The sequence below is a fragment of the Lepidochelys olivacea genome, assembly GCF_965140295.1.
Source record: "Lepidochelys olivacea isolate rLepOli2 genome assembly, chromosome: 1".
Lineage (NCBI taxonomy): Eukaryota > Metazoa > Chordata > Testudines > Cheloniidae > Lepidochelys > Lepidochelys olivacea.
The window spans coordinates 38,045,930-38,058,907 of NC_140411.1; the positions used below are offsets into that span (position 1 = coordinate 38,045,930).

General features: G+C 40.9%; 1 protein-coding gene across 1 annotated transcript in view; it reads right to left on the minus strand.

Annotated features, from left to right (window-relative positions):
• CWF19L2 (CWF19 like cell cycle control factor 2) overlaps positions 1-12,978 on the minus strand; it is a 165,695-nt gene that overhangs the window by 116,942 nt on the left and 35,775 nt on the right. The window contains exons 6-8 of the mRNA XM_084616751.1: positions 6,049-6,142; positions 3,416-3,531; positions 968-1,677 (exon numbers count right to left, since the gene is read on the minus strand). Coding sequence (XP_084472877.1) covers positions 968-1,677; positions 3,416-3,531; positions 6,049-6,142 — 920 coding nt within the window. The remainder of the gene's footprint in view (positions 1-967; positions 1,678-3,415; positions 3,532-6,048; positions 6,143-12,978) is intronic.

A 12,978-nucleotide genomic window follows, 5' to 3' on the forward strand; every position in this document is an offset into this window, starting at 1 on the left:
TTAGCTTTTTTTCCCACTGCATGCATCCGATGAAGTGAGCTGTAGCTCACGAAAGCTTATGCTCAAATAAATTGGTTAGTCTCTAAGGTGCCACAAGTTCTCCTTCTCTTTTTGCAGATACAGACTAACACGGCTGCTACTCTGAAACCTACTTTAGCTTTGAAAGCGATGACTCCCAAATACCAAAGAGTCAAGAAGAAAGTTAAATTCCAAGATTAAAACACTATATTCTACAGAAAAAGTGCCACTTTAGTGCACTTAAAAAGGTAAAATGCTACATAACTATGGTGAAATGTATTTTTAAAAGCTGCATAAGTGTTCTCAGCCCTCCAAAGTTTTCTGAAGAAAACAGTAATGTCACCAACTTCAAATTTACACATCGTGCCTTTTCACCTCAAAAGATCCCAGAGAGACTTAATAAACCATATTTACATAAATATACATTTCACTTCTCCAACCCTGGATATGGCTGCACTTCAATGTTGAGTGAAGTAGTTCTTTTAGTAGTTCAGTACGCAGCAACACTTTACAATGGTTGTGGTCACACAGGGTAGCACAGGGTTGGCAGCCGAAGGAAACCGCACTAGAAATGAAGGTTGGCCGAATGAAGCTACTGAATTTTTAATTTTGCCAGGTTACTAATGGTTGCATCCCTACTCACGGGCAAGTGGTCTTAAATGTCTATCAGAGATAAGATATGCTTAAAGTCTTTCCAAAAAGACTACACCACTGAGCCCGACAGGGTCCTCGGCTACCATGCTGGTTTAGTTTATCACGGACTCAGAATGTCACATCTACTAAATCATTTTCTATAGGTCTGGGTTTTCCATTCAAGAACTAATCAGGCTCAAACATGTTTGGAGAGCTGATAAGATCCCAGCCCAGTGAGGTATGGCAGCAGACAGATACCTCCTACAAACTGACTTGAAAATATATATGACATCTAGCAAAATAAATCATAAGATACCCAGAATATGATGCTTTGCTGTCTGGCAATAGCACTTTCTTCTTGGGGATGTTTCCAAGGTTCTCTTCCTGCGTCTTCTCTCTTTCAGCCTTTGGAGCTCCCTCATAAGTAGTTTTTTCCATTTTCAATGGCTTTTGATCTAATGTTGGTTTCTCATTTTCATCTTTTATGTGTGTTCTGCTCCACGGTGTTTTTTCGTCACTTTCCTTACCAGGTTTTTGGAAATTGTTGCTCAAAGAGCTACAAGATGGTAGTTTTAATGAGGATTGCTGTAGCTTGCAGTCTTTACTAACAGATGAGAAATCGTCCTCAGAAGGTTTCAAAAATTTATATTTCAAATTGCTTAGAGAGGAAACAGTCTCCTGACTTTGTTTTGCATCAGAATGTTTTGCTACTTTGTAACAGTTGTCTCTAAACTCAGAGTCTGTGCTACATTGTCTATATTCTTGTTCTTCTCTTGATGTGTCTTTTCTATAACCTCTTTCTTCCAGTGGATATACCTTATTATGCCTACCTCTAGAATGTCCTTCACACGTACCCTTGATTCTGTCACCTTCATCGGGTGTTTCTTTCTCCATGTGGTGCTCTCTATCTTTTTGCTCAATCTTTGAATAGTTAAATTTCCTCCATCTTCCTTTTCTATATTCATTTTCCTGTTTCGATGCAGCTTCTTCAGCTTCTTCCCATCTTGACTGAAATATTTCCACTGACTACAAGACAGAAGGAAAAATAATGGCATTATTTTTAAAATGATGTTCACATTAACAACAAGCATGAGAGAGAGAATAGATGATAGTGTTATATGGTGTAAGTTTTAGTGGTCTAAATTTGGGATGTCCACATAAGTCATGCAGTGGCGGTAATATCACAGGGGACATTTCTAAAACTAATCAGCATGGATATTTAACTTTTAACCATCACTAGAAGGAAATCAATGATTTACACGACCAGTGAAGTTTCTACCCAATATTCAGGCCTAAAGTCGGACTGATCAGGCTCAAGGAAATTTAAGAAACTGTATGCTTATCCTGTCACAAACTTCTGAATTACCTCTTTTTGGTTTTTTTTTAAAAAAGAGGTATTGCAGAACGGCATAGCAGTTGGCAGGCTGCATGACATGCAGCATGAACTGTTTTCAGTAGGGACCCCACGGTAGCTTTCCTGAAGAATCACTGGCACCTTGCCTCACTTAGGGAAACAATCTCATCCACTTGCTGCCCCCAGTACTACTTCACTGGCATTCACAAACCAAGGAGGACAGGAGTCCTATTTTCTGGTTGTAGTAAGAAGCCATCCCAGCATCTTCCAGAATGTCAGTGAGCAGTGCTAACAAACTCAAATGAAGACAACTCAGCATTTGTCCCCTTAAAATATTCTTAAACCTATTCTTGGTATACGATTGAATACCATATATCCTGCACCTTTCACCAATAATTCTGAATAATAATTTCACCATGTTTTGCGGGGTGGGGTTGAGAGGTATATGTTTTTATGGCAGTTTGTTTTCTTAAAGGTTAGCTTTTGAAAACTACTCAGAGGTTTAGCAAGTGAGAAGCACTCTTGGTAGAGACGGATTGCAGGTAAAGTGGCCAACGGATGCATGATAAAATTAATTTCTCACGTAACTCTCCAACTTGTTACACGGATAACACCATCACAAAGGATATGTCTATACTTGGAGCTCAGGGTGGGATTCCCAGCTCGTGTGGACACACTTGCTCTAGCTCTCATGGAGCTAGCACCCTAAAATTAGTAGTGAAGCCCAGGTAGCATGGGCAACAGTGAACAGCTGGGTGGGCTAGAAGTGCAGAGTACAAACCCACATGGGGTGTACACACACAGCGCGGCTACCCTGTGCTGCTGCTCACTGCTGCCCATCCTCCCCCAGCTATGCTACTCTCTTCAGCACACTAGCTCAATGAGCACTAGCACAAATGTGTCCCCTCAAACTGGGAATCATAACCCTTGCTCATACCACAGACATCGCCGAACTTCTTGTGTGCACACGTGGACATGTGTCTGAAAGAAATATCCCTGCAAATACAGATAATTTTGGAAGGTGCTCAGATACATCATAATGGGGACCATATAAGAACCTGGGTGAAGTGAAAGAAATATTTTAACTACAGTCTACTACCCCACAGTGAAAAAAGGTAGCATGCAAAATCATGCAAATCCAAGTCTGATTTAGTTGGGGATCAGTCCTGCTTTGAGCAGGGGGTTGGACTAGATGACCTCCTGAGGTCCCTTCCAACCCTGATATTCTATGATTCTATGAAGTCTGACAGTATTAACGCCTTCATCACCTGATGGAAGTTTCAAGAACAACAGAGCTTGATCATGTCTTAAGCTATACATTAAATACTTCTGCCTTTACAGGGGTTTGACCTTTTCCAAAAGCTTAAAAACTGTAAACAAGGAGAATACTTTTCCTCTTAAGATGCTTACCCCATATCTTTCAGCTACAATTTCCTCAAAATTTCGTTTCTCTCTCTCAGCCTGCTCCTTCATCCTTTGATAGGATTTCTTTAACCAACTTAATCCACCGTCTTCCACCATTTTAACTAAAGGAACAAAAGAATTAGATGTGATATTTTTGTATTTTAGGGTTAGCTTTTATTACCCAATACTTATTGTATACGCTACATGCAGCACAGAAACTTAAATTACCTCAGACAGACCTATTTTGTATGCTGACATGGAGTACATCTAGCTGTCTACCTTCATGTTCTTGCCCCAACTGAAAATACTGTAATAAAATATTGTCTTTCTTCCTATCCTGAATACATAGAACAGATGCAAATCTTCTAGTCTTTCACACCAAATATTTCTTCTTAGAAATTTACTTTAGTTGAATTCAAAGATGGTCAGTTTCTTGACAAGTAGTTTGTTGGTTTCTCTACCAGAGCAAGCAGAACCAAATGGGGGTACATGGGAGTATGGCATGGCCGCAGCTGGCATGAGTCAGCTGACTCAGGTCAGCTGACTCAGACTCATGGAGCTTGAGCTGCAGGGCTACAAATTGATGTGTAGATGTTTGGGCTCAGGCTGGTGCCCAAACATAGGATCCCTCAGAGGGTCCCAGGGCTCAGGCTCCAGCCTGAGCCCTGGGACCCTCCACTCTTTCAAGGTCTCAGAACTCGTGCTCCAGCCCAAGCTCAAACATATACACAGCAATTTTTCAGCCCCAGAGCCCAAGCTCTGTGAGACAAAGCCAGCTAACCCAACCAACTGCGTTTTTTTATCCCCATGTAGACATACTCTTTGAGCCAGATGAGTGTCTCAGAGTTGAGATTACAAAATGTAGTGGTTGAGGGTGCCTGGTGGGAAGGTGCAGGGGCACCCGCAGAAATTTTTGACTTGGTACACACCATCAGTCTTTGTGGAGCTCTCCCCACTGCATCCACTGGCCCCTGTGCCTCGGCTGCCAAGTCTGTGTGACACTAAGCTGCTGCCGTCCAGCCTGGCCCACCCAGGTGCAGCATCACTTCCCATCCCCGAGGCGGGAAACAGGCTGCTAGAAGCAAGTCAAGGCCAGGCAGGCTCTTTGCAGGAGAGCCCTGGTGCAACAGCCATCTCCACAGCAATGGCAAGGAGCAGCAGCACTGGCTATCCCACTGCCCACTTAAGCAAGAACTTGTGGCACTACGACCTCTGTGCACCAGGTTGCAATGCCACTTGCTCAATTTTGGCCCTGCTGCCGTGCAACCTGGCATAGAAGGCCTGGAGCCAAATGTGAAGGGGCAGTCAGCATCCAGCATCGCTGCTCCTAGCCATTGCCAATAGTAAGCCCCATACATAATGTGCATATGGCTGCAGGCCCCACTGGCAAGATGTTTCACTGATGAGGTGTGGAAGGGTGATGAGTCTGCATTGCCTGCAAGGGTCACATTTGAGGGGGAAGGACGAACAGAGTGCATCTCATGGAGCAGGTGTTCCTGGGAGAGAGATGTATTTTTTATACAGCATCATAACACGTACAAGGGATAAGGCATGGAAATAAAATACATGGTCCCTGATGTGGGGATCTTACAACCTAATTTTAGACATGATATATGAGGAAGAGCAACCTACAGTGGGGGAGAAAAAGGAAAAACAAACAATAAGAAGATTTACATAGTTATTTAGTTTAACGTTGTGTGTATATTGATGGTACAACTGATTTTCTGTAATCTTCTCCATTTTATTATTTCAACATATAATGGGTGTTTTTGCAGGAAGGAGCAGGACACAGACATGCCCTTTCTTGAGTCCACTCTCTGTCACCTCCCTCACATGCAAGTCAAAACCCCCTTTCCTTCAAAACTAAATTAGTAACTAGATTCTTTTGCTGGGGATATTAGTAGGGTTCCCAAGATCCTGAAGGACTCTGCTGCTCTTCACCTCCTAGGGAGAAAAGATGGCTCTTCGAGCCAGGCCATGGGTGTTCCTGTCCATGTGATCGCTGGCGTGAGGGAGACCTCTGGAAGCCTACAGTCCATACAAATTGTCCACCGAATAAGTGGGTATGGATTCCCAACAGGGGCCCCTTACTACTCCCTACCACCCAGCATATAAGAGTCCTCCTTAATATTTTATAAATGTTATGTGACATATTTCGTAAGTGCACTTGCTGGAAATAGATAGGATAACTCAAGGGTAAGAACTGAAGTGAAAAGGTTACAGAAATAATGTTTTTCACAAACTGCATTCTTAATGTATTTCATTTAAATGTGACTCACAGATCTCTGTAGTTGAATATTTTAAAACTGTAATTTGTGTAATGGAATGAAAGGAATCAAATGAGATGACAACAATTTATCATGTCCTGGTGGAATCATTCTTTCCTTTAATTAGTTCAAATGAGAGAAAATCTGTGTAGAAACTGAAGGTCAAACCACTCAAGATTATAAAATCAGTCAAGAAATATTCTGCAAAACAATGTATTATGGTTTTAACCCAATATTTGCTACTGAAACAAGTTTTACTTCATTTGTCTTCACTGTAAGTAACTGGGAGCTCTGCTATGCTTACCATTTTATAGCATGAACGTCTCTGAGGGGAACACACACAGCTTTTCTTACTAAAAATTACTTTTTTACCTTTTTTAACTGAAGTTGCTTCACCCTCTTCTGGTGGTAAACCTGTTCCACCATCTTTCCAGTAGGGGTTCAGCTCTCTTTCAGAAAGTCTAGACTATAGAAAACAATTTTCAACTGATGCACAAAAATCCACTTTGTCTAACAGTTGCTGTTACAACTTTTTAATTATTTTGTATGATCCATACAGAAATGTAATCCGTTTAAACATACCCAAATGACAATCTCGTTAAGAAACCTTGTGCTGGAACTTTAAAACAAAAAGTTTGACAGGGCAGTGTAACTTTCAATATTTTTTTAAAAAATACTAATTCAAGAAAAATAGCCAGGTGAAGAATCAACTACAATTGTAAGCAGAAAATAATTATGAATGTTTTGAGGAAATGTGTGTCTTTTCTATATACAGTAGTACTGGACATCATTTTCTTCAATATTTTCTTCCAAAGAATAATCTCTGTAAGACTTCCTTTTGCAGTTCAGATGAGTGTACTTTCAAAATTACAGTTTGTTAAACAAGACCTAAACATTCCACTACATCACTTCTTCTTAGCACTAAAGAAGTTGACAGGAAATAAATGAAGGTCTCAACACTTTGGAAATTGCTCCCACTTACATATCCTTAAATAACTGACAGAATTCTATCTGTGCCTATGTCTGTCCAAGAATCCCAAGACAGATCTGGTATAGTATTTCTCTATAATTCTAACCACTAATAGCAGGCATTAGATTTTCTTGGTAAAACCCCCATGATCCAATAGTGAGCGTTTTTTGGTTGCTCTTGTCAACTTATTAAAATTAAAATAAAAAGCAGTAAAGCAGCAGCTCTGGAGGAAGTATGTTATGCAAAGGATGCAAAAAAATAACAGTTTTGGGGTATTTTTAAGTACATCAGAAGCATGAAGCCACCCAGAGAGGCAGTAGGACACTAAACAATCAAGGTGGTAAAGGAGCAGTCAAGAAAAACAAGGCAATGGCAGAGAAGCCAAATGAATTTTTTGCATCAGTCTTCAGTGCAGAGAATGTGGGGGAGATATCCCATCAGAGCTATTCTTTTTGGATGACAAATCTCAGGAACTGTCCCACACTGAGGTGTCAATAGAAGAGATTTATCAATAAATTGATATATTAAACAGTAATCATCACCAGGATCAGATGGTATTCATCCAAGAGTTCTGAAGAAACTCAAATATGAAATACAGAACTACTAACTGTAGTATGTAATCGATCACTGAAATAAGCCTCTGTACCAAATAACTGGAAGGTTGCTAATGTAAAGGTAACAAGGAGTCTGGTGGCACCCTAAAGACTAAGATTTATTTCGGCATAAGCTTTCGTGGGTAAAAAACCCACTTCTTCAGATGGGGTTTTTTAACAGATTTATTTGGGCATAAGCTTTCGTGGGTAGTCTTTAGGGTACCACCAGACTCCTCGTTGTTTTTGTGGATACAGACTAACATGGCTACCCCTCCGATACTTAAAGTAAAGATGATTTTTAAAAAGGGATCCAGAGGTGATCCTGGCCATGACAAGCCAGTGAGCCTAACTTCAGTCCCAGGCAAGTTGGTTGAAACTATAGTAAAGAACAAAATTATCAGAAACATAGAGAAACACATTTTGTTGGGTAAGAGCCAATATGCCCTTTTTGAGAAAGGAAGTCATGCCTCACCAATCTACTAGAATTGTTTGAGGGTTTAAACAAGCATATGGACAAGGGTAAGCCAATCGATATAGTGTACTTGGCCATTCAGAAAGCCTTTGACATGGTCCCACGTCAAAGTCTCTTAAGCAAAGTAAGCAATCACGGCATAACAAGGAAGATCCTCTCATGGATCAGTAACAGGTTAAAGATAGGAAACAGAGAGTAGGAATAAATGATCGGTTTTCACAATGGAGAGAAGTGAACAGCGGAGTCCGCCCAAGGATATATACTGGGACCTGTGCTGGTCAGTATATTCATAAATGATCTGGAAAAGGAAATGAACAGTGAGGTGGCAACATTTGCAGATGATTCTAAATTATTCAAGATACTTAAGTCCAAAGCTAACTGTGAAGAGTTACATAGGGATCTCTTCTGAATGACAAAATGGAAGATGAAATACTGATAAATGTAAGATAATGCACACTGGAAAACAATCCCAACTACACATTCACAGTTATGGGTTCTAAATTAGCTATTATCACTCAAAGGTCTTAGAGTCACTGTGGATAGTTCTCTGAGAACTTCAGCTTAATGTACAGCAGCAGTCAACAAGGCTAACAGAATATTAGGAACTATTAAGCAAAGAGACAGAAAATATCTTAATGCCACTATATAAATCCATGCTTCCATCACACCTTGAATATTGTTCCAAATTCTTGTTGCCCCATCTCAAAAAAAAGATTTAGTGGAACTGGAAAAAGTTCAGAGAAGGGCAACAAGTATGATCAAGGGTATGGAACAACTTCCATACAAAGAGAAACTAAAAAGATTTGGGCTGTTCAGCTTAGAAAAGAGAAGACTAAGCGAGAATATGATAGTTGTCTATAGAATCATGAATGGTCTGGAAAAAGTGAACAGAGATGTGTTATTTACCCTTTCCCACAATACAAAAACCCAATGAAATTAATAGGCAGGAGATTTAAAACAAACAGGAGGAAGTATTTTTTCCACACAACGTACAATTAACCTCTGACTGCCACAAGGGGAAGACACAGGTGGACCACTATAATTGCCCTGTTCTTCACACTCCCCATGAAGGGTTGGTACTGGCCACTGTCTGAGACAGGATACTGGGCTTGATGGACCATTGAACTGACCCAGAATGGCTATTCTTATATTCTTATCCTTCAAGAAAGGCTTTGAGAAAACCAACATTCAATTGCAAATGAGAAGACACAGAGGAGAGAGAAGTATCAACAGCAGTTTTAATGACTGCAAGTTTCAATTCTAATACCATTTTCAGATGTTCAGAACTCTTTTGGTGGGGGAGGGCTGAAGTTTACCCCCAAAGGTGAATTTTCAAGCAAAAATCTATTCAAGCTGTTTTTGACTTATAAGGGGGTTAACAAAATGTTTTCCTTCATGTAACAAATTAATTCTGACCACTATTTTCTCCTCCTTGGAGAACTCAAAATTGCCTGAACTCTAAAACTTCAAACTTGCTATGTAAGTGGACCTTAAGAAACCATACTTCCTTTGCTAAATTTGAAAATAAAAAAGGGAACTAAAACAGTTAGGAACCAGAAATTCCTGAAGTGCTAAACCTGCTTTTGACAGCAGTAGCCTCTTCTGCAAGTGCATAGAGAATATTTTCTTAATTTAAGTTCAGTACAGTTCAATGACTAAATTCATTCAATGTTAAAATACAAATTGGAAGTTGAAAAAGCACGAAAACCTGTTTTCCTCTTCCAATCTACGAATGAAAATTAAGTGTGAGGATGAAATCTACTAGTTCTAAAATTTTGAAAGATGCGGTAAACAGCCAGTTGAGTTCATAGAATCATAGAATATCAGGGTTGGAAAGGACCTCAGGAGGTCATCTAGTCCAACCCCCCGCTCAAAGCAGGGCTGATCCCCAATTAAATCATCCCAGCTAGGGCTTTGTCAAGCCTGACCTTAAAAACTTCTAGGGAAGGAGATTCCACCACCTCCCTAGATAACGCATTCCAGTGTTTCACCATCCTCCTAGTGAAAATCTTTTTCCTAATATCCAACCTAAATCTCCCCCACTGCAACTTGAAACCATTACTCCTTGTTCTGTCATCTGCTACCACCAAGAACAGTCTAGAGCCATCCTCTTTGGAACCCCCTTTCAGATAGTTGAAAGCAGCTATCAAATCCCCCCTCATTCTTCTCTTCCGTAGACTAAACATCCCCAGTTCCCTCAGCTTCTCTTCATAGATCATGTGTTCCAGTCCCCTAATCATTTTTGTTGCCCTCTGCTGGACTCTTTCCAATTTTTCCACAGCCTTCTTGTAGTGTGGGGCCCAAAACTGGACACAGTACTCCAGATGAGGCCTCACCAATGCTGAATAGAGGGGAATGATCACGTCCCTCAATTTGCTGCCAATGCTGGCTACTTATACAGCCCAAAACGCCGTTAGATGCTTTCGTGCTTGCTGATTAAAATCTTATATCTTACAAAATATAAATACATCTGCGATTAGGTGGGATTTAAAAGAGAATTCAAAGAATATGAACATCCTGAGACAAAAAATCATAAAATGTTTACTGTACTATAGTAGGTACAGTGCTGATCAGGGCATTCTCTACTGGTAGTGTGGACTATGACTTTCTATAACTCACGGTTAATTTTTAGGAACAGACAATCTGCACGGGTCCCCGTCACTGAAGTAGGTTGCATGGCCTGCTCCATAAGATGCTGCTTAAGGCACAAGCCTCTTGCCATTGGCATTCTGTTCTTGAACTATAAGGTCACAATAAGGGATAGCCACCAACATGCTGGGCAGTGTTTAAAACCTGGTGAGGGCATCCTCATACTTAACTACTCGTACTTAACTTAAATCGTACTTAACTACTAACTAAACCTAAGGGTAACTAACTATATAGAACAGAATCACAGGAACACTGAGATAGAAAAAGTGTGAGGTAGAAAATCACACAACACTCCAATTCAAGCTACAGGCAGTGAGAAGGAACTAAGGGGAAATCAGGCGGCACTGCTCTTAAATTGCCATCAGCAGGTCTACAGGCCAGAGGGTACAAGCACTGCCCCTATGGAGTAGTGCTAGGCAGTCTTCAGGCTTTGGTGTGCTGTGTGAATGCACAACAGAGTGGAATACACATCTGCAGTCAACTGAAGGAGAACTGCATTCTCTCAGTCATACAAACCAATGTATTTAATTTGAGATACACCTTTGATTTCTACCTCCAAATTACAGAAGTTTGCACTTTCCACAAGATTCAGTAAGTGCTGACAGAGACTCCCTCCATGGAAAGAAGAAAATTGCTTCACTGTAATTCCTGTTCTCAGGAGATACATAAAGAGATATAGCTCTCCAGTTCTGAGTCAGTACTCCCAGAGTATGAATAGCAGGCACCTCCATTATGCAGAAGTCTAAATTCATTAAGTTGCTTCACTACTGAGAGTGAAGGGTGCACTTGCCCCTGCACGGGAGCCATAATGGCCTTTATTGCCTCTGACCACTAGTTCCTTTTTCTCTACCTAAACCAGAGGGCCATATTCTCCTTCATGATCCTGCCATTTGACAACACTCTGGGAGCAGGCAGGAATGTCCACTGAAGTAAAGGGGTTCTCTGGGCTGCAAAGCTCAGCTGAAATGTTTCTACCTTGTACTCCCAACTCTTCATCACCATGGGCATAGGGGACACGCTGTAGGAAAGAAGAAGAGTGGCTGGACTATGCTGCACTCAGTTTTAAAGATACCTTGGCACTCCCACCAGCACACACACTGTGTGCCAAGAGCAGCTCTGTCAGAATGGAGATTGTGATGCAGAAAGCATAAAAGAATGGCTGTGTCGGGAAAGTGAACGGGTGGTGTGACACTATGCTCCAAAGAAGCACCCTGGAAATCCATATTAACCACTGTGAAATAATTATGATAATGTTGTGTACAAAGTATGCCTTGTGAGGTATCACTTTAAAAATCTTCATCTGCTGAACATTAATATTTTGTTGGATTGTATGTATCATCACGGTATGTCAAGTTATGAAGTTTTGCTATGCGTGTGTTACTGAAATACGTTGTAAGATTGGAAACACATCTGGAGAACAAAGACTCTGAATGGGAGAGGTGATCCCAGGCTGGAAAGGAGAATCCTATGTATTAAGAAACTCTACCATCTATCAGGGTGAGACACTGCCTGGTTCAAAACCTGTTTAGTTTATAGAACTAAGATTGCAATTTTTTTTTTTATTTCCTAGGTAACCAACTTTGATCTGTACGCTTATTATTTGTAATCACTTAAAATCTACCTTTCTGTAATTAACAAATCCGTTTTATATTTTACCTAAAACAGTGCGTTTTGGTTGAAGTACTTGGGAAATCTGCTCAGGATGCAATGGCTGGTCCATGTTCACTTACCTTTGTGACAGACTAGGTTATAAATAAGGCTGTGTATCTGTCACGGAAGTCACAGAAGTCATGGATTCCGTGACTTCTGCAGTGGCTAGTTGTAGCCAGACAGCCAGCCCCGCTCCTCTCAGACCAGCATTGCTGGAAACACAGGAGGAAGCCGGAACAGGGCACTTAACATATATTCCAGCACAGCCTTTGAAGCTGTGAAAGCACAGGTGTGCTGCTACAATGTGCCTCTGGGAACAGATACGATGATTAAGCTCACAGCAGGCAGAGGCCCTGTGACAGACATGGCTCTTAGCCCCTACTAAATAGCGTGATGCACACACACCAACATCCTAGGTGGGAAAATATTTACCCTGATAAAAGAAATGTCCAGTAGTCAAAACTTATTGTTTCTCTTCTTTGCAAGTGTAAACTACTCTTGCGAAAGCTGGCGTCACCCAGACAGACCAGCCTCAATTTGGCATAAGAAAGGAGAAAGAGAATAAAGGAGTACAGAGGTATAAGTAGGGGACCTACAGCACCATGATTTTTGAGTGCTTTTCACTATCTATCTGCTGGTCAGATAAGTGACAGCCTCCCAAGGCTTCTGCAGCTAAGAGGGTCCCTAAGCCTTGTCCCTTATTCGTCTTTCCGCGGAATTGAGTGACCGATCCTGGCTTGGCACCGCTGGAATCGAGAGATGCAAGGAGGGTAAGAAGCACCCACACCTGATCTCCTATCTTTAGTGTACACATATTTTTGAAATAGAGCTCTGTACTTTGTTTTCTTTCTTTGGGATTGTGGCTTCAGTTTTGTAACTTGTTTGTGTCTGTAACATCTCTACATTTAAATAAGTAGGCTCTAGCAATTTTGTAACCACATGATTAGAAACTAGCTTAATAAATTTTG